An 18,138-nucleotide genomic window follows, 5' to 3' on the forward strand; every position below is an offset into this window, starting at 1 on the left:
ATCCCCGTCGAGTGGAGCAATCCAGAGTGGCGCATTTTTCTTTTGAAAATTTCCACGGCGACGAGCCGCGCTCCTCCTTTGAACTTGTCCCATTAGCGCCCATTCATGTTCCCCGTGCCGTGGCGAAAACTTTGAAGGCTCGAACCGAAAATCATTTAACCCGTCGGAAAATGCACGGCCGAAACGGCGGCGAATAATAAAGGCAATTTTCCGCCCATATCGGCAGGCTCATCAAAAGACCATAAAAATTCGCCGCAACAAATCCCTGGGCGGGCGGGGGCTCGCATCACTCGCCTCATTAGATCCTGGCTGTCTCGAGCGTATGGGCTTAATTGCCTCGACTTAAAGCTCCGCCGACAGAGTCCATTCCATTCGGACTCTGGAATCGAACCATCTGTTTGGGTCAAGAAAATCAATACTAAATTTAGGAGGCGACTAGTTCGCGCAGCCTTCGGTGTGTGACTCACCCCTCGACATTGCTGGTCGCACTCTCTTGAATTTGCGAGTAGCTTGGTAAAAGCAGCAGCATGTAGCACTTACATTCTGGCGAATGCTCGAATACGTCTCACGGTATAAAAGCTGAGCGTGGTGATGGTACTAAAAGGTTATGCGCAGTATATACGCATCTAAAGAAAAGTGTATCAATCTCTCTTAAATCTTAATTAAATCGTTTACTAGAGACATACATGGTCCGGTAGATTTTGAATCACTTGATTCTTAGGTCAAGTAAGAAGATAAATTTCGAGAGAACATACCTTTTGACAGAAAATTTCTTAAATGATAAGATATAAAAAAGGGAAAGAAAATACCAGGTGGATCCAGACAGTTTTTGCTATTTTTGACTGTGCGGACAATAGTAACATGAGTTTAAAAATTTTGCAAAGAGATTAAAACAGTAATGATCTAGCTTTGTTTTTTTTTTATCAAATATTTGTTTAACCTTTTCTTGCATCTTATTACTTATTAATAAAACTATCAAATACAAAAATATGCTTTGTTATATTTTTGTTGTGTTCTGGATGTGGATGTATGGGGCACAGTTGCCCTGCTGATCCGTAGTAAACCAAAATTTTGAATGTAAAACTATCAATACGAAATTCATTCCACAAATTTCCTTTTGGATTTAATTAGATTTTTATTTTCTCAATTTCAACTACTTGAATTCAATTCATATTCATTTTACCCCAGCGGAAACAAAAACGCTCCAAGGTGTCATATTTTGCTAGTGCGGCCTGGGTGTTGAGCATTTGCTCTGCTTCTCAAACACTTGGTTAAAAAAGGTTTCCAGCATGTTGAGTTAAATAAATTTTAAAGTGTCAAAACGAGGCAGTTTCGCGTTCGCAGGGTGTCCTAATTGCACGAAGGTTTCAGCTGGGAGATTGCACAAAAGGCGAAACACGCTCCAGTAGCTGAGACGCAGATGTGTTTGTCTCGAGCTCTCGTATGCAAATTAATTAATCCGCTCATTTGGCGAGAGACTCGCCGGCTGCTTATAATTGCACATCTCGCTCACTCACCCACTCGCGGCAGTCGGTCTGGAGCGAGCGCTTTTCACCGCCCCGCAATCAAATGAGTCGCTGACGCTAACTCGATGGAATTTATTTCGAAGACTGGCAGCGACTTTGGTATTAATCCGACACGAGTCCTTGCTTTACGCGCTTCTGTATAATTTGCCAACTCGATTATCAACCAACTCTTTGTGTCGCATACTTGAAAAGGTGCTAATTTTCCACTGCGCTCTGGGTTGAATCTCATGTGTGTTTGTACATAGATAGTTCAGCTTAAAAACGTTGAAAGAAAAGATGTCAATATTTTGTTTGGACTAACATTAAAGGTAACTTACAAACCATTTAAAATACAATTCGAACATTTTTGAACAAAAAAATATAATATGTGTTGGTTATTTATTGTTTATTTTAGCTATTTTAAAGACGATTTATTGTAGTATCTCAGGGTAGGGTACCCTGAAATCTTACCAGATTTAAATTGAAATTTAATTGCCAATAGCTTCGATTATTTTGTATCTACTCAGCTGTAGATATCATGTTTATATTTGCAAATTCTTCCTCAACAGGGAAATCCTGTAGCCCTTCTCGTGCGTTAGATTGGTGACGTCACGGGATTCGCCACTGGGAAAGAGGCCAGTAGTGTAATTTCCAGTGCACTGGAAATACGCTGCCTTTGAATCCCTTTAAATGGGCTGAAAATCCATTCGATCGCGAGCAAATCCACTCTCTGCAGCCTTTAACGCTTTTGAAGGCAACCAGTCGACAATTGAAACACACTCCATTGGTGGCGCAGAGATCACCATCCGCGAGTGCAGTTTGAAATAAGCACTACGTGTACACTATCTAGTCCGCATTCCTGCAATGCCTCTCAAACTCATGCCTTTCGTGCAATTTTCTGAGTCAGCCATGTGGCGCACTGCTTGCTCTCTTACTTTACGGACGAAGCAATCTCAATTTTCCAAAGCCCCCTGTTTTACAGTATTCGACGATGCGTTTGTTAACATAACATTGTACTGTGAATTTGAAGCCCAGAGGAAAAATCGATTTCAATTTCAACTCGTTCACTTCAAGCAAGATGGCAACCATAAAAGAAAATGCAAATTACTGAAATGGAAAAATTGAGATTGCGTGCAACTCCACAACACCACATCGCATAAATAGGCCACGCACCTGTTTTGGTATTATTACTGCTTTTTGAAGTAGCAGTATAAAATGGCGTTTGACTTTGGAATATTTATCTTGAATATCGAAGTCGTGCAGGGTAATATACTGCAATCTTTATATAAAGTTAAATTTGTTTGCTAACGCTCACTCAAGATCGCTTTTTGCTAGGAAGCAGGTATATCTGTCGCAGCCTTTCCTCTGAATCATACGAAAATATATTTTTTATTCTTTTAATAATACACAATTCAACGCATGAATTAAGCAAAATAGGAAAAATAGAAGTGTAATGCACAATGATTAATTTTAACTAAAAAGAAATATTTAAAATGCATAATACTTTACCCAAAATTAAAATCAATATTTTTGCACTTGAAAATATTTACATCTGTTTTCAACACTTTATTATGCATGAAGTTTGAAACACTTAATCCGCATGTCGAGGTGTGTTGTAATAAAGAGGTATCACGCAGGAATTAAAACGTAGAACTGGCTACTTTATACAAAAACGATTCTGGTTGCAGATAAACTAATCCTGGTGGCCAGAGTGTGTTGTTTGCTCGTGAAAACACGCGAAAATGTGCATATGCACAGTGGTCGTAAATCCGCGCTATTCCGTCAAAAGAGCACGGGTCGTATGCAAATGAGCAAAAAGCGGTCCAGCCAGCGCTTTGCTCAACGCAACTTGGCACTTGTCTGCCGATCTTGCAGCATTATCTTCCTCTGGCGAGGCGAAAATGCTGCGCACTTTTAATTGCCGACCTCACGCAATAGATCAAAATCGAGAGAGCCGATGAATAGATTCATCATCCGGCGCGAAATGAACGGATTGTTTGCGAAAAATGGAAGCAATTTCGTTGGCGTAATTTTCGACCGGCGGCGGAGTCGGCCCACTCAATTGCAGTGCAGTTAATTGTCCCTCGGAATTGGCAATGCTGATTTTTCCGGGGTGGGGTCGCGGGAAAGGGGCGCGTGCGCAGGGGTGGCATCCGCGGTGGTGGCTGAAAAAGCGCCCCTCGCAGCCAGTGCATAGCTGAGAGGAGTTAGCCAGCCCTTCTCGGACTTACTCTCACTTAATTTGTGCTGAAATAGTTGCTCCAGGCCGAATTTCGATCGCCGATTCGCCATTGCTTCAGGTAACGAACCTTTTTGGCGTTGGTCGGGATCGCCTGCGGGTCCAGAAAAGCCACCACGCGCGTGGAAGGGGCTCGAACGACACCCCGAAGGGAGCGTGGAACTAACTGTGGATATGTATTGGCATTTCTGCAGTGTACAGCACGGGCAAAAAACGACTCTCGGGGCGCGTTTTCGGTTTTACTTGCGTGCTCGGTCTGGCTTGATTTACGAGACGCGATCGGCTGATTTTTGCGGCCTGTGGATTTCGTCCGTTAATGGCCGCCGCATGAATATGCATATTTTATTTGCAAATTGTTGCTCCACGCGGAGTAATTGGCGTCGCACGCACGCAGCCGTCGGCCCGTCTGTCGCGGCTGCACTTTAGCCATTTCGACTCACACGGATTTGACTGCGGCACTCGCTGAGCCGCTCTGCCGACACCACTTAATTGGATTAATACGAACTTTTACTTTCCCTGGCCCGACGCATCGATCGCAGCCAAAAAAGACAAAATTTCTAAATATTGGTCCCACAGGAAAATGCCCTAAAAGCTTATTTGTCTTGAAAATTTCCTTATTTTGCGGAATATTTTCACTGGCAGAAATAGATTCACCAAAATTCAAATAAACGAGTGTTTGCTGGGGGTAGGCTGGGGGAACAAACTACAAGAGATGGTAAAATTATTCACAGTGCGATGATTCTAAGTAAATTTTTTTCAATTTGAAATAGAACGAGCAGTTGGTGAAATCCTTGATGAAAATTCGGTCTTGAATGGCACGTAAAATTCTATTTGGCTCTCAAATTTATGACTCACTGCACGCGATTTATTTCAATTGCTGGCTCGACATTTTTGCCAGCAGTATTTTTCGCGGGTCCTCCCTTATTCATATTCCTTTTGAAAATAATTTTCGTGGGATATGAGGTGTCAGCCACAGCTCTCCTGCACATATATACAATTCGATCAAAAATTCATTAAAATTTCGAGCGCGTGCTGAAGGGTCATACATGGTCCAAAAGTTCTGCCTTGGGCCCTTGAAGCGATGCCGTTGCGTAATTGGCCTACGACAAAACGTGACTTGTGCGAAATCTCACGGTGGCCGCAGATAATCCGAGCTTTGTCACAAACAATAGCTACCTGCCCTTTTTGGGCCACTGTATCCAAGGGACTCACGCGGCGCCGATCAGACCAACTGCAGTGCACGAGAAGTGAATTTTGCGGCAACGCCTATCAATCAATAAAAATCACTCCTCAAGGAACGATCCCGTCTCTCGGCTGACAATAACACACTGCACAACAACCAGTGGCTGCAACAATAAAACGCAAATCGCTTCGACACCTTCCAACTCGAGGTCTGCTCGTGACCATTGATTGACCATGATAAGAAGCGCTGCTCACTCACAATCAGTTCACTTTTCTCTCTCTCTCTCTCTCTCTCTCTCTCTCTCTCTCTCTCTCTCTCTCTCTCTCTCTCGTTGTAAATTTGTGAGTGTCCAATAGCCTTCCAGAGACGATTGATTTAACTCTGTACCAGCTATGAGCCGATAGAAAAATTCTAGAAACATTCTGGGTGGTTCTCAAAATGAAATTATTAGCTCGACCGGTTAAACATACAAATTTTGTGAGTTTTAACAATAAAAAATTCAACTTGACTATCGCTAAATAAATACCTCTTTTACTGTCATAGTAGTCGAGCAATGTGGTGACAAATATAAAGTTTCGTAATTTTAGCAATTTCCTATAATTCCGGTTAAAGTATGAAAGCATAAATTTGTTCTATGTCAGTTAAAATTCAACATGAAATATTTTCGATTTAATACAGTTTAATCCAAGAGTACAAAAGAAACCATTTCCTTAGTTCCGCTTAGTTCGCTCTTAATTTATGAGTAGAAATTGACCTCATTTTTGCATAGCAGACTCAGATCGACTTAAATTATTTGGTGCTCATGTGTTCCAACTAGAATTCCGACGGCGCGACAGCTTCCAACAGGCGGGATTAGCGGTCCAAATGGCATTGTTCTCTCGGCGGTTTGCATCTGCATTGTTCCAATGAGCGCAGAGCTATCAATCAAGGGCTGCGGGAGAACAATCTAAAATAATCGAACCGCTCATTATTCGTTGTGTTTGCGCTCTCGCGATCGTGGTACGAGACAATGCCGATCTATACCGTGCACACTGCTCAAATACTAATAATAATAAATTTCACGAACGCTGTCATAAACAGATAAACAGTGGCACATCGTTTCCCTAATGGCGCCTTTCACTGATAGGGTAGCCAGCAACCTCCGTGTCGGAGCCACTCTCCACCGACCAGGCATAAGATAAACTCAATTGTTGGTCTGGGTGAGGACCTCTTTTGTTTGACGCCAGAAGGTGACAAAGTCATCTGGCACCCCTATCCGCTAACACCGCTCATTGTCTCTGTTTAATCCGGGCGCATGGTGCACATTATGCAATTGTGTGGCCTAGTTTGCCGCTGTGTTTGCGTTTGCAAGCCCGACACGTTATTAGCACACTCCTTATCAATAAAAGAGGCGGCGTGCCGACGCGAAACGGGCGGCCGGCATGAAAAATGTCTGAAGGGTAAATTGAAAAAGTTAACAGAGGAATCGCATCAAACGCACTCTCCGTGCGCTCGAATGATTTACGCGGACGTTCTCTGTACCCTCTGCAGTGGAACACCGTGTAAGGGCTGCCCATCTGCCGACATTTTGCGCGAGAGCCTGATAAAATATGTACAAGATTATGCATTGATACGAGCAACGCCGTGCGAAATTGAATTTATGGCGCGTTTGAGAAATGGAAAATTGGATTTGTAAATGCTTTAGAGCCGAGGATATTGGACTTTTGCTTAGGAAGGATTAAATGGAGTGTGGATTGCCATCTTGAATGAATTTCATTGTACTTTTCTCATAGCTCAGCAATGTTTCCCATGAGCATACACCACTTGTTCCGTGCATATAAATCCGTTTAAATTATGGCTGTTTATCAGAGATGTTCAGTTGACAACAACTTTTCCGTGAAATATAGTGACACAATAAATTTCATGGTGCTCCACAGGCGTGCCACTTTTGTAGAACAAAACTTTATTTGCTCTATATAATTTGCTGCATTAAGAACAATTTTTTTCATTATCTTAATTTGCTACAGTTTCCCCGTTGAATTTATAACTGAGCAACAGCATGATTTTCCATATAGTTTAAATATGAACTGGACTGATATTCAAACATTTGAAATGTAACCGGGAATAATTTTTATCATTTTTGTGGACACCTTTAAATTGACTCGAAATGGCCATGATATGCTGAGGTATGATTTGGTGTTTAGTTAGCTTTCGTAACAGGTTATATATCCTCAGACCCAGACGTAAAAGAAACTTTTGAATCAGAACTGCAGCCGTCACTATAGTTTAACGTACTATCACAGGAAAAAAACATTGAGATAGCTACGTTAAACTCAACTTTGCTAGTTGCTCATTTGTGATTTATCTTATTTTGATTTATGAGCAGATAGAATTAAACAAAAGCTGAAAGAGCAATAACTAACGCAAGCAAAGTATAATTTACTTCATGAGTTTGTTGCTTTCCTTCCTGAAACATAGAGCCCCGATTATTTAAGCAAAGCCGTCGACACGAAAAGAGAAACGGGCGTGAACACATCTCCATTTAAAAATCCGTGCAGTCGCACATTCCAGCGGCACAGCGAGGGGCAAAAAGCTGGGCGGCACTCCAATCGGCTGAGCATGGAGGGTGAAAAAAGTGATGAACTGTCTTTAATCACGAAAATAGGCGCAGCGCCCGCGGGCGTCAGGCTTTTCGCTCGGGCGACACACCGAATTTTACGACGCGCGGCTGCCCGCAAACTGTTGAATGCGTGCGAAACTTTTTGTCCTCATTTTTGGCATTTTCCGCGTGTTGCAGGCCGTTCTCGCCTATGTTGGATTCACCGAGTGATGGAGTGGGAAAGCAGCAGCAGTCTCGCCAGGACCCAGAACCAACTCGCAGCTGAACTGAGTGAGTGCCGACTTGCAATCTTCCAAGTCATTAAATATTCCACGGGGGCAAATATCAATGTCCGTGTAGGATTTACGTGTGTGCTGCTTACAAATCACTCGTTTTCCCGACTTTATGCATAGGTTGTGAAAGCGGGATCGCCACATTTTATTCGAATTTTAAAGTAGAGTGCTACAAGTGGAAAACTACCGCTTTAAAATTGATTTGACCGACTCGTGAAGTTTAAAGTTTTATTTCTTCTAAATTTTTGTGCTCGCGTGTTATTTTAAACCTTTCAATCTGAGCAAAATGTGGTGGTGACCCGAGACAGCGATATTTTCCACCCGCATCCTGAACGCACTGCTTATTTGTGTTTGGTTCCTCTACCACTCATTATCAGGCAGGTCGTTTTTCATTTTGCGCCGTCTTAGCTGTGACATTATGTGTGTTTAATCGTGCACCATGAGCGTGATTTCGCTTCTTCCTCAGTCGTTAAAGCAGATTAATGTTCTTCCTAGGGTAAATATGCGTGTAGACGGTATCATTTTATCTTATTTCGCTGTGTTCCGTGCTTTCGCCGTCTCTTTAATTATCAAAATTGCCAAAATACGTACGATGACTAATTTATGTTTGAAATAATACCCAAGAATGACAGCGATCTCAGGTATTTCTCTGATATGTGAATTGTGCCCTCAAACGGTCTGTTCTGTTCAGATTTTAAACGAAATATAATTTTATCATACTCTATTGCAGTCATTAAATTATTTTGATCGCGATGCATTGCAAACAATCATTACGTATATTAAAAAATCAGACATTGTATCCACTTTTATAGATTTAGATAAAAAAATGAAATATTTAATTCAAATATAATTAAAAAATAAACCACAAACTATTGTGGAAATTAAGTAACAGACTTCATCCTCGTTGAAATCCGCGTTATTTTAACTAAACTCGACCAGTTTCGGCGATTCCAGTCCGCCCTACTTCATGAGCGAATATTTTCTTGAAATATTTTCTCCATTTTTTCCAATATTGCATTTCATAACTGAACCGACTGTTCCGTGGCAACCATCATCCGCGTGCAGCTATGAAATCAATAAGGGAGAAACACAGGCTCTTGACCTATTTCTGAAAGAACACATTGTTCAAATAAATGTTATGAGGATAGCTGCAGTTCCAGCTAAACTTGCCCAACAATTGCAAATCAATTTTTAAATTTTAAAGCTAGCACGGAGTTTGTGGAAATTTGATTCAGTCAATTTCTGGATCCAGATATAATTTCTATATTTTTATGATTTTCCTGGTTTTTATTGTTAAGAGTAATTCGTGTTGACAAAATGGTTCCACTGTTGCCAAAAGATCCAAACAGAACATTTTCATGTCTTATGCCGATGTAAGACTCGTCTGGAAGCTGTAAAAATGCAAAAAAAAACAGACGTCGTGGGCACTCCACCAAAAGTTAATTTAACAACGCCGTTTTCTACCACCGCGTCATAAAATAAATTTCGCCCTGCACGTGCAAGGAAACTAATGATGCACCGTTGGCCTGAAAAGACAACCGCACCACCAACCTACCAGTCCTTGAAGTTAACAACCACTCCTTTGACGCTGCACGACTCGGCGGCGGCAAGAATGGAGAAGGAAAGCAGCGCGCCAGCGAGTCTGCCGACGTTGCGCTGTGTGCAATGTCGTGACAAAATTTCATTTTCCCTTGCGCTGCTCGCACTCGGTTCGGAACGAGGAAGCTAGTTTGCTTGCTTTGTTCTCTCGCGAGGCAAATGGAATATCGAGCGTTAATCGGGCGCCAGGCTGGCTCGACACCGCGACTCCAGTCCGTCCGCACGGCTCATTTGAAAAGCAGATTTTCCTTGCGGTCGCCGGTCGTTATCCACCAATTAAGGCGGCCACCGATTGGGCCGATTGAATCGAATCCAGCGAAACTGCATACTCCCCGACCTGCTTTATCACTTAGAGGCTATTTGTCCCCGGCAGCGTGGCAGCCCTCCAAAAATTTGCACTGGATTTTTATCACCAAGAGGCGCGCCGCTGACAAATTAGAATGGTCGGGAGAATTTGTGGACCGAGACTTTTTTACCACGAGCAAGGATGCCAGCGCGAAAGACAAAGTGGGGTGCGTGCTTTGGCCCCCTTTTACTACTTTTTTGTGCCGTTCTGTAGATCGGAGAAAACAGTTGCAAAAAGTTTACTTGTTGGGACGAGGCAGAGCCGAAATCAATTTTCATTTGGCTCGGAAACGGTGAGAAAAAATCGCCTGTGGGAGTGAGAGTGCTGTTTCTTTTTAGCATTCGCACTAAAAACGGTGGAGTTCAAATGTTCATTCATTAAAGTATACCAGTGAAGATAACTCTTGTAAAATACGTGTCACAATTTTACCAAATTAATTTTTTTATTATATAAGCACAAAACGAGGCGCTAAAAATTTAAAGATATCATTAGAGAGGTCTCTTTGATATTTCTTTGCAGACTGATTGGATTCGCCTTTTGATCAAAGTTGGCTGAAATTCGGCCTCTTAACGAACATCACACTTTATATTCGTTCATCAAGAGGGCAAAGCATCGCTCTCATTAACTCAATGTAAACCTTTCCTGTGTGGCCATAACTTTCCAGCGCTTTTGAAAAGCAGCCGCAAATCATCCCCCTTTCAAAGTCACACAGTGTGCGAGAGTAGGGCAGAGCGAAATAATAATTGCGCGTTGCACTAGCGCAGCAATGCGCTCATTTACTCGAACTCTCGCATGTTTATTTATGTGTATCATTCTAAAGTAATGCAAGGCGTGCGTTCGTTCGTTCAGATGAGTCGTGAAAAATGGAGCAAGCGGCAGGCTGAAAAGCAGCCAACGAATAACCAGCCAGCCAGCCGGGGGCAGAGCGGAGCCGAACGGAGTAATGGTTGTGTCGTTTTGCGACACAAATCGCTCGGGTCGATGCACACAACAGTAACCGAGAGCACGTATATGCAATCCGCGTTGCATGGATACAGACGGGCCTGCCTGCTTGCTTGCTTGCGTAACCCGATAAACGGAGAAGAGACCTTCTAAATAATCGAACTCATCCCCCCCGGCCCCTTTCGCAAGGCCGGCAGAATTGATGGGGCAGTCTCGGGTTCATAAAAGGGCGACAAAAATGAGTCGTAAAAGAAAACAGCGTGTGCTTGCCGGCCGCCTCATTAGGCTGCATGGCCACGCGAAATTGGGCCAGCCCAAACATTTGGATTTCGGCATGCCATTCATTGTGATTGCCAGCGGATTGGTTACAACCGAATTTGTTTCCGAGCACAGCGTAAACGACGACTGCTATTTTTACATAGCAATAACGACGACGATTCGTATATTTACCAACCCTCTACTAACAACGCCAAAAATTTATGCGCGAATCTTCGTGTCTCTTTTCTTGCATTATTTTTTTAGAACTTTCTTGCAAAGAAAGTTTCTCGTGATAAAGAATAGTTTTGAATGAAATAGTTTTTTTCCACATTTATCAACAAAATGAAAGTTGTCACTTTTTCGCACACTATAATATAGTAATATGATTTAGAGAACAAATTATGCACGAAAAACAAACCACTCAAAACCCACATTCACTTGATGATTAATCAAGACAGCCATAATTCCCGTAAACGGCCAATTACTCGTCTCTGCTGAAAAATTTGGCCCTGCGGAGCAAAAAATTATAGCTCTTTGCAACTGCAATATATCACAAGACGCTCGCTTCTGTTCTGTGCGAAAGTTTGCCTATTTCGTCCGTGTCCCAAATGCCTGCGCCAGATAGAGTAATAAATTATGCAAATGACTAAAATAGCTATGGAACCGGACCATTAATATGCAGATGACAGTTCTATTAAAATAATTAGATCCGTGTGGCATATAAATACGCGCTGCAATTTCATTACTTCTTGCTCGTTCTTTTCTTCTTTTACATATTTTAGGGCTCTGTCAGGTTGATAATTTCTCTTTGGTAGACTTGACACATTCTTTCGGGCTCATGGGTCTGGAAGCTTTATTTAAATTAATAGCTTTTATTTGGTTAGCAAACATAAATTATAACTTCTTCTCAAGAGTTCCATTTTGCTATATAAATGGACCACATTATCGTTGCTTAAAAATTTCCCCTTTAATTTATCATTCCGACATGTCTCTCAAGAGCTGCTGGATTAATTTAATTTTTTCTTCACACCGGATCATTCACATCTGCTGTTTTGGTGCTTTTTTAACTTTCTAGTTCTCGATACAATCTGCAGCATCCTGAATTTTGAAGCTACCCTGTTTCTTATTTTACACTAATAATAATCATGGAAAACCCGTAAAACGCTAAGTGGTGGTTCCTGGAGTGTTACCTTTTCATTTGAAGTTTGAGCCAGATTTTGTAAGGCATAAATTAACTGGATTTGAACAATTGCGCTGGTAAATTACGTGAACGAAATTATCCCTGGCAAAAAGCGTTGCGTTGAAGAAGCAAAAAATAGCGTTATCAAAACTTCTGGCAAACAGGTCAAGCGGCTCGTCGATTCAATTGGCAAGCGGACAATTGGCCGGGTCTCAGCACCCCGGGTCGGCTCCATTTATTCCGTGGCTGGCTCTGGTGTTGCGACTGGAAAAGTTCAAGCATGTGCGCCATCGCTGCTGTGACGTCGGCGAGCTGGTGGCCAAGGCCGAAGGCCGCCCTGTCGATACAAGCACCGGCCGACTGTGAGCGACCACTGCAAGGGATGAAAAAAAAACCGAATACACGAATATGAAAACAAGCAAACGGCGCACGCCAACCACTGCCCCTTCCCGTCGACTGCATTTTACTTTGTAATCTACGGGAAATCGCACACCCTCTCCCCCCAACCGATTTCGAAAATGAAAATGCGACCTGGCGCCTGTGCGCCTACCAGAGCGTGACTGGATCGCGGCCGCCGTTTGACGGGATCCTGATGGATTGCTGTTTGCTCTACTTCGATCCGAAATGACTGCGTGATTTTTCTGCCCAGATTGAGCCTTGGCGAAGCACGGAAAATGCCGCATTCAATTAAAAGCTGACGATATGCATATCAACACCCGAATGGAAATTATTCCAGCTCTAGATTTTCCGAATCTCCACAGCCCTATAGATGAAAGTCGATAGGGGAATGCTAATATCGGCCCTTGAGGATGGTTTCAGCAGACGCTGTGAGCATGCAGAGTTGGTGAATCGGTATTACATAATTTTTTCTAAGGAAATCAATACTTTATCTCGCAACCTTGAACATAAAGTTTTGATAAAATTTATTTACATATCGATGCTAAAAACAGATAAAAAAATACCGCATTTTAATTATGAATTAATTAAGTGTATATCTTCTCAATATAATTTCAAACTACTGAAAAATTCCCCACAGAGTCTGCTGTGAAAGTTCAAATGGAGCCAGACAAGATAATTCCGGGTCATGTGTGCGAGGGAAACATGCATAATTCCTTCGTTGGGAAATTTAAAGTAAACGTGAGGGATCTTTAGAAAAACTCCCCAGTTGGCCAACAGCGTCGAGTTGAACAATGAATTGTGTCATGCCCCTCTGGCTCTCTCTCTCTCTCTCTCTCTCTCTCTCTCTCTCTCTCTCTCTCTCTCTCTCTCTCTCTCTCTCTCTCTCTCTCTCTCTCTCTTGCCATTTGGTATTTCCTCCGTCGCCAGATGCTGGATCAATACTCCCTCGTGCTCTTTCCTTCTTGAAACTTTTACAATTACTGTACCGAAATGCCGGGCAATTTTTATAGCACCAACAGGGCGATTTGTTCTCGTCGGGGCCGACCCCATTCCGTTTGCCCTTCCGCCCGCCCGCTGCCTCCTATGCTTGCACCACGTGTGCGTGCGTATTTATTTTAAGTGTGTGCGCTCGTCTGCATGCGGAGGAGCCCACACACTTCACCGGGTATGCAACCTGGCCATCGCGCCGGTCCCGCTAGTTGCATACCCATGAATAATTAATGGTCGTCGGCGTCAGCGGTGGCGGCGCGAGTGTGAGCTGGAAATTAGATCTCCTTTGAAAATTTCTAGATCAAAGGCGGAGTAGAAGAAGTGGCTCCATGATTCCAGTGGTGCTCGCGGCTGATAAGCCCGCGCCGAGCTTTTATTTTTCAAGGCTGTCCTGGGAAATGGGAATTGGCCCTAAACGCGTTTGGGAGAAGAAATTAACTTATCTCAACTCGAGTGCCGTCGCTTTCTGCGCAAATAAAAGTAAAAATATTGCCTTTCCATTTATCAGTTCGTATTTGGATCGTCACTGTGAATTGATGCATTTAAGATGATTCTATTTAATCTCTGCAATCTCGCCTGCTTTAGAAAATGGTGCAGAGATAAATTCATACATAAGGTTTGAAAATGCGTTTTTCGTACTAATTTGTATGCGTACTCTAGCTTAAATTTCAGAAGGATTTTCTAGATAAGTAAAGTGTTGGAATAAATTATCATTCATGAATAATTTTAACTGTCATTGTTGTTCAAACCATATACCTCCTCCAGACACGAAGACTTTATTTTGCCAGCCCTGTTTGCATTATATGTCCTTATTGAAATTCATTGTTGTCTATTTTTCCTCCAATGATAACTTCACAACGTTGGTTTTTAGCCTTAAATTAGTCATTGAAAATTATTCAAGAATAATACAATTTTTCTGTTCATACACATGATCTCCCAGATATGACCAAAGTCAGTTAAAATTCAGCAACACGATAAATTGACCATTATTTTGTAGATTCAAGATTAAGCTTATCTCGGATATCACATGGCCTACGATTAGATTTCATTTATAACGGGACAGCTTTGGTGCCTTCGCAAAATCACATTAGTCATACAACATGTCGGTTCAATTATACGCTGGAGACGTTATCGCTGCAGTTAAGGCGATCCATGGGCCAAAATCCACTTTGAGTGACTTTACAGTCGTCAATGGTTCTGAAGCTGCGCATGAATACTTGTCCTGCGTGGTTAGGGTCAAGGCAGTCTGCGATGTCGAAGGCGAGGAAAAAATTGCTAATTTTGTAGTGAAGATGAAGCCTTTGCTGGATATGCAGAGAAAAATTGTTGAGGGAATGAAGGTGTTCGACCAGGAAGTTGCCTTTTACACAAAGTTGCTGCCCTTAATGAAACGTAATATGCCGGGGTTGAAGATCGTTGAATGCTACTTTGCTCACAGCGAGGGAGTGATCGTGATGGAGGATCTTGCTCAGCAGGGATACCAAAACTTGACCAAAAGCCTTTCTGAATACAGAGAACAAGTATGACACCGATGTTTGAATTTTTTTATATATATTTCAACTGATTAATTTAAGGTGATAACCCTTGCTCAAGCAAGAATGGTGATGCGGGAGCTTGCCAAGTTCCACGCCGCGTCGCAAGGTTTCGATTGGCTAAACTTGCTGCCTGGATGTTTTGAAAAAGACATGCGACTGGAGATGGAGGGATCAGATGCATTTCAGAATATGATTGGGGGCAGTCTTCGCAATAGCATCGTGCCTATCATGCAACACATGTACAAAGATGATTTGCTCTTTATTAAGAAATACACCGCCTGGGTAGCAAACCTTGAGGACGAAATTTGGCCTTTTCTAGTTAAATCTTGGAAAGCGAACCCCAGGTGACTATAGGCTCCAAATAATATTTATAAAAATAGAAAAGTCATTTGTGAAAGAACATTATTTATTTATCATGCTATGAATTTAAATATTCCTTGGATATTTCTTATAATTGAATAACTTAACTTTAATCACCAGGTATATAAACGCCGTTTGTAATGGTGACTTCTGGGCCAACAACATCATGTTCTTATTTGATCCTAAAACTCGAGCACTAAGAGACCTTCGACTGATTGACTTTCAAATGATGCGCTACTCGCACGTCTACATACTTCGACCTGCAGCATTTCTTCTACGTCAGCACCAAAGCGTCCTTTAGGGAACAACACCTGCAGAGTCTGTTGAGAACGTATCTGGACACCTTCTTAGCGTTCAATAACGTTTCTCCTGACCTGAAAAAGTTTGATCAATTCTTGGACGGATTTAATGAGACCAAACTGTCGGCAATCCTTATTGGATTGGCAATGTGTCCGATCGCGGTGGTGTTTATTGACGAAATGGTACAAACCGACAACGTGGGACCGTCTGAGAACCAAGTCTCAAAACTCCTTGGGAACGAAGAGCATGCTGAGGCTAAATGGGCGAAATCCGTTAAAGCTTTTGAGGAGGATGAGCTTTTTAGGAGGGAAATTAAAGCAATGGTTGCAGAACTAATTACCGACATGAATCGTCAGATCTTCTGATTGACTTGAATATTAAAAAAAAATTAGTGAAAACCCGTTCCGTATTTACTCTAAAGTAACAAAGACATTCTTGGCAAATGAATACCTTTTTGCATTGCTTTATATAAATAAAAAAGCGCTTAATGTGTCATATCAGCTTTACGAATTTTACATCTTTTTCGCACGTATTCAACACCCACACACACTGCTGCATGCCTTGCCTTCCGCCTTTTACCGTTGTCTATGCACGAAGTTTTTATTTTAAACCACGGATGTGCCGATGCAAATCTCCCCAGCTCTGGAGCATGCCGCCCTCCTGCACCCTTCATGTGTCCCCACGCGGCGACGCTGTAGGCTAAAACAGGTTTGCTCTGTAGGACGGTGGTGGTGGTGAGCGGAGGGTGCGTCATCGCGAGGGTAGTTTGCTGGCAGCTGTTCGGCGCCTAGATGCTGCAAGGCAGCGGCCTAAGGTCGCCCCTCAGCCTGCGCCTGGGCATCAGTGAAACGCAGAACCCTTTCTGCTCCCTTTTGTCCCTGGGCATGGCAAACCCTCCGGCGCAGGCAGACAATGAGGAAGTCTTTCTCGGTAAGAGCACCCCCGACTTTGCTATATTATATATTCTATAAGCATGCTCCCCTTTTTCGTCCCGTCTCTTCGTGTATGACACATACACACAGTTTCGGCCTGCTGCTCCTCTTCACTTTTACGACTACGATTATGTACATTTTTTATATTATGAAGTCCTCTCCTCTCGCGTACGCTCTTTATTTTCTGCTCCTGCTCGACGAGACTCAGAGAAGTGAGACCCACATACTCTTCTTCCTCTTCTCCGTCTCTTTCAAGCATTTCTGAAAGGGCTGGTATGGGCTTTTTTGTTATGACGGCCAGACTCCGTCCAGGATCAAAGAGCAGAAAATCGATTTCAATTTTGCTGCCTAATCTTCCTTATTTGGGTCAAAAACTGTGACTTGCTCTAGAATAACTTGGAAGAGCCGGAATATCAAAATAATAAATCGCACTCAAAAAGTAGGCTATGAATTTTTCGTCTCGGATTTTTATCACTTTGTATTTTGAATTCCCTGCTGTGAAACTCCCCTGTTGATTCCACTTGCATGCTTTAATTGAATACAGGTATGCGGCTGGACTTAAATGTTTGTTAGAAGATATAATATTTTTTACACGAAATGAAAATCGATAGGTTGTGTGTAAAAGTACAAATAACTTATAATAAATGTTTTTATGTAATATAAATTCACTCGTGAAGTTAATAATGCCCAAAAATAATATTTTATATTCTGTCAATTAAAAATTCATCGCTTTTCTAGCAATAACTAACACTCATGGAAGACGTGCGTGCCAATCATGGTCTTTTATTTGATTTATTTTAATTTTTTAACTGTGCTTGTTGAGAAGACGTAAATGTTGCGAGTAGAGGTGAACGACAAAAGACCAAGAACATGATGTACTTTCACGTGCAATTAATCTGAAGCATGAGTCGCGTTTCAAAAAAGGCAAACGGTAGCTGGCACCGCAAGAATTATTGGCGTGCACCGTGCCAAATGCCACCTTTCGAAGTGCACTGTGCTGTTGAATCTCTCCAGAGTTGTTGCAAAACGCGAATAATGACACAAATCAAATGGGCACCGGCCCAAAACTGAACTCTCTCGAAAAGTGCTCAGAATGGGGTGGGACGGCTGCCAACGCAATGCATGCATTTGTAGCGCAAACAACCGCACACGTTTTAATTTGGACTGTTTACTCTCGTGCTCTGGACTTTATAAAAATTAACTACAGCAGCAGCGGAGGCGTTTAAACGCTTTGCACTTTTATCCGGCTGTGTGTGCGCGACACACACACATAACGAGCAGCCTGCTTTTAAGCGAAAAAAGCCCGCAGCACGAGTGCGGAGCAGATATTATCTGCTGAAATATTCATTTTAACGCCGAGAGCCGCGTGCATAATGGAGCTGTGCAGACATTTGTCTTTTTGCGCCGCTGGAATAAATTGAAAACGAGAAGCGGCTGCGAGAAAGAAGCAGGATGAGAGCCTCTCTCTCTCTCTCTCTTTCTCTCTTCTGTCGTTATGT

At 42.5% G+C, this 18,138-nt stretch overlaps 1 protein-coding gene and 1 pseudogene across 4 annotated transcripts in view; both read left to right on the forward strand.

Moving 5' to 3' along the window:
- Nucleotides 1-18,138, forward strand: part of LOC135944099 (protein Fe65 homolog) — a 52,399-nt gene that overhangs the window by 9,731 nt on the left and 24,530 nt on the right. The window contains exons 1-2 of one of the 4 annotated variants that reach the window (XM_065490840.1): nucleotides 3,674-3,805; nucleotides 7,704-7,796. In XM_065490840.1, the coding sequence (XP_065346912.1) occupies nucleotides 7,736-7,796 (61 nt within the window). In that variant the 5' untranslated portion in view covers nucleotides 3,674-3,805; nucleotides 7,704-7,735. Of the gene's footprint in view, nucleotides 1-3,673; nucleotides 3,806-7,703; nucleotides 7,797-16,421; nucleotides 16,638-18,138 lie in introns of those variants that run through there. The other 3 variants (XM_065490838.1, XM_065490841.1, XM_065490839.1) reach the window with 3 other exon arrangements.
- On the forward strand, nucleotides 14,609-16,340 carry LOC135944101 (uncharacterized; annotated as a pseudogene).

This window comes from Cloeon dipterum, chromosome 4 (genome assembly GCF_949628265.1).
Source record: "Cloeon dipterum chromosome 4, ieCloDipt1.1, whole genome shotgun sequence".
NCBI classification, from domain to species: domain Eukaryota; kingdom Metazoa; phylum Arthropoda; class Insecta; order Ephemeroptera; family Baetidae; genus Cloeon; species Cloeon dipterum.